Source organism: Aptenodytes forsteri, unplaced genomic scaffold (assembly GCF_000699145.1).
Source record: "Aptenodytes forsteri isolate BGI_AS27 unplaced genomic scaffold, ASM69914v1 Scaffold78, whole genome shotgun sequence".
Taxonomy (NCBI): Eukaryota; Metazoa; Chordata; class Aves; order Sphenisciformes; family Spheniscidae; genus Aptenodytes; species Aptenodytes forsteri.
The window spans coordinates 25,070-27,367 of record NW_008794539.1 but is presented as its reverse complement, the minus strand read 5'-3'; the positions used below and the strand labels follow the sequence as shown (position 1 = coordinate 27,367).

Sequence of the window (2,298 nt, the reverse complement as noted above, 5' to 3'; positions counted from 1 at the left end):
GGGCTTCCCCCCCCCCGCCCCGAGTTACGGGGGTCCCCTGGTCCTCCCAAGGGATTAGGGGAGGATCCCGGCATCAGGGTGCTCAGCACCGTCTCCGCCATCACCGTCACCGGCCAGTCAGAGCATCCCGGCGAGCCCCGGTCACCGGTGCTGCTTCTTGTGCCGGAGGATCTCCGTGGGGGTGAAGGTGAAATCCCGCTGGCAAACGTCGCAGTGGTAGGACCTGTGCAGGGCGGAGGTTTTGGACGAGCTTTCGGCTGCTTCTTCCACGGGGGCTGCGGGAAAACGCAGAGAAAAAGGGGGATCAGAAAGAAACCAAAGCCCCGCCGAGACCCTTTTCTTCCCCCCGTCGCACCCCCAAAATGTGGCCCTTGGTGGCATCTCGAGGGGCGCTCCCGAAAGCCGGCACGAACACAGCCCGGCTCAACTGCCATCCCTCTCGCCCACGGAGCAGAGATGCCGCCTGGGCTCCCCCCGGGGAAAAATCCAGGCTGGTTGTCCCCGATTGTCCCTTGTCACAGGCCCGGGGACGGAGGGCGGGGGGGACACGACTCACCCTCGGAGGGCCGGCAAGCGCTTTCGTGGCACATGCGCTCCAGGGGGGTGAAGGGCATGTGGAGATCGCAGTGGGGACACGTCCAGAAGCTCCGCAGGCAGTCGCTGTAGAGGTCCGTGTCCGTCTGCGGGATACGAAGGGCGAAGGGGATGCTCGGACTCCCGCCGGGGCGGCAGGCAGAGCAGGCAGGGCGGGAGAGGGGTGTACTCACGGTCAGGCAGTTGTAGGTGAGAAAATCGGTCACCCTGTGGCCGCCTTTCACCTCGTCGGGCTTCATCTCCGTCCCCTGGAAGAGGGGGGAGCGGCAGCCACGGTTTGGGGACCGATGTAGAGGTTCTGTTTCTCCAGCCCGGTGAGCTGGCGCAGGCGGTACGGCACCTGCCAGAGGACACAGGGGTGTCGAGGGGGCTGCACCAGCTCCCCTCATCCTCCCTTCTCAGCCTTCAACCCGCCGCAAGGCGCCGGAGATGGATTAAAACCACGTGTGCCCCGGTCACGGCCACGTCACCTCCGTCTGCAGGAAGTCCAGCAGCCCCCGGGTGAGCACGGATACGTCCCGGGTGCTCGGCCGGCGGCCCGGCTCCTCGCCCCGACCTTCCAGCAGCTGGTGGAGGAGTTTTTCCCAAGCGGAGCGAAGCTGCAGGGCCGTGGAGAGCAGGCGCAGGGCAGAGTCAGCGTCGGGGACGGTGATCTCCAGCCAACCATCCGCTACCAGCCGGGCGCAGTCCGCGCTGGTGTCCAGCGAACGGGAGAAGAGCAGGAGAGCCTGGAAGAGCAAAACGCAAACGGTTTGGGGTGACGAAGGCTACCGGAGGGCACGGGGAGGAAGAGGAGGGGAGCAAAGAGCCGAGCGCTCACCTGTAGGGCCGGTACCCGGACGCAGTTCACCAGGTAGGGCTTGTTGGTCTCCAGCAGCGAGACAAAGGCGAGGAGCTGGTGGTGGCGGCTCAGCCCTTCCCTGGGGTCTGCAGGGACAATAAGGGGCGTCACAGCCGGACCCCAAACCTCTCCCCGTCCCCAGCGCCCGGGATTTGCCAAACCCCGAGGCCGGCAGCGCTTTCATCCGACGCGGAAAAAGCCAGGGAGAAGGAAAACCAATTCCTCCGGGATTGGGATCGTCCCACCTTTGGTCCCACCGCGCTCCGGTCCCTCCTTGGCGTGAAGCAGCTCCGGGCTGGTAGCGAAGACGCAGGTGGGATGAAGCACGACACCCTGCTTGTTTTTGGTGTGAAAAATCTGCAGCAAGAGCAAAACAAGCGTCGAGGGAGAGCGAGGGGCTGCCGGGGACCCCCGGGGACGGGGCGGGGGGAGGACACGGACCTGATCGGAGTCCTTGCGGCCGCTGTTGAGCTGGTCGGGCACGGCCAGCTGGGGGTAAAGCCCCCTGCACAGCACCAGCTTGAGCAGGGCGAGCTGCGAGGAGGAGAGGGCCGAGCTGGATACGGCCTGGAGCTCCTCCACGTTGTGGCGGAGCTTGAACTTGACATCCTGCAGAGATAGAGAGCGCGTCAGGGGCCCGGCCGGCCGGATCCTGCCTCCCAAGAGAGGAGAAGGATGCAAGGATCACCTGGATATCGATGCTGCGCTCCCCCTTCCCGCGGGTGCCGCCACCGTCGTCCTCCTCCTCCTCGCCGGAGGAACCGTCCGCTCCGTCCTGCAGCCGCAGCACCTTGCGCTTCCGACCCTCCGTCTCCGCGTGGGAACGCCACAGCCGGTGCAGCTCGCGGCGGTCCCGGTGCCGG

At 66.3% G+C, this 2,298-nt stretch overlaps 1 protein-coding gene across 1 annotated transcript in view; it reads right to left on the bottom strand.

The window, feature by feature from the left end:
- Positions 1-72: 72 nt before the first annotated feature.
- The window catches only part of DHX34 (DExH-box helicase 34), a gene marked incomplete at its 5' end in the record, with an annotated part of 8,146 nt that continues 5,920 nt past the window's right edge, over positions 73-2,298 (bottom strand). Inside the window, 9 exon segments of the mRNA XM_019470206.1 lie at positions 73-275; positions 539-680; positions 768-853; positions 856-934; positions 1,065-1,322; positions 1,415-1,521; positions 1,681-1,792; positions 1,877-2,044; positions 2,124-2,298. The exon segment at positions 2,124-2,298 is cut by the window's right edge and continues 27 nt beyond it. Of these exon segments, the coding sequence (XP_019325751.1) occupies positions 142-275; positions 539-680; positions 768-853; positions 856-934; positions 1,065-1,322; positions 1,415-1,521; positions 1,681-1,792; positions 1,877-2,044; positions 2,124-2,298 (1,261 nt within the window).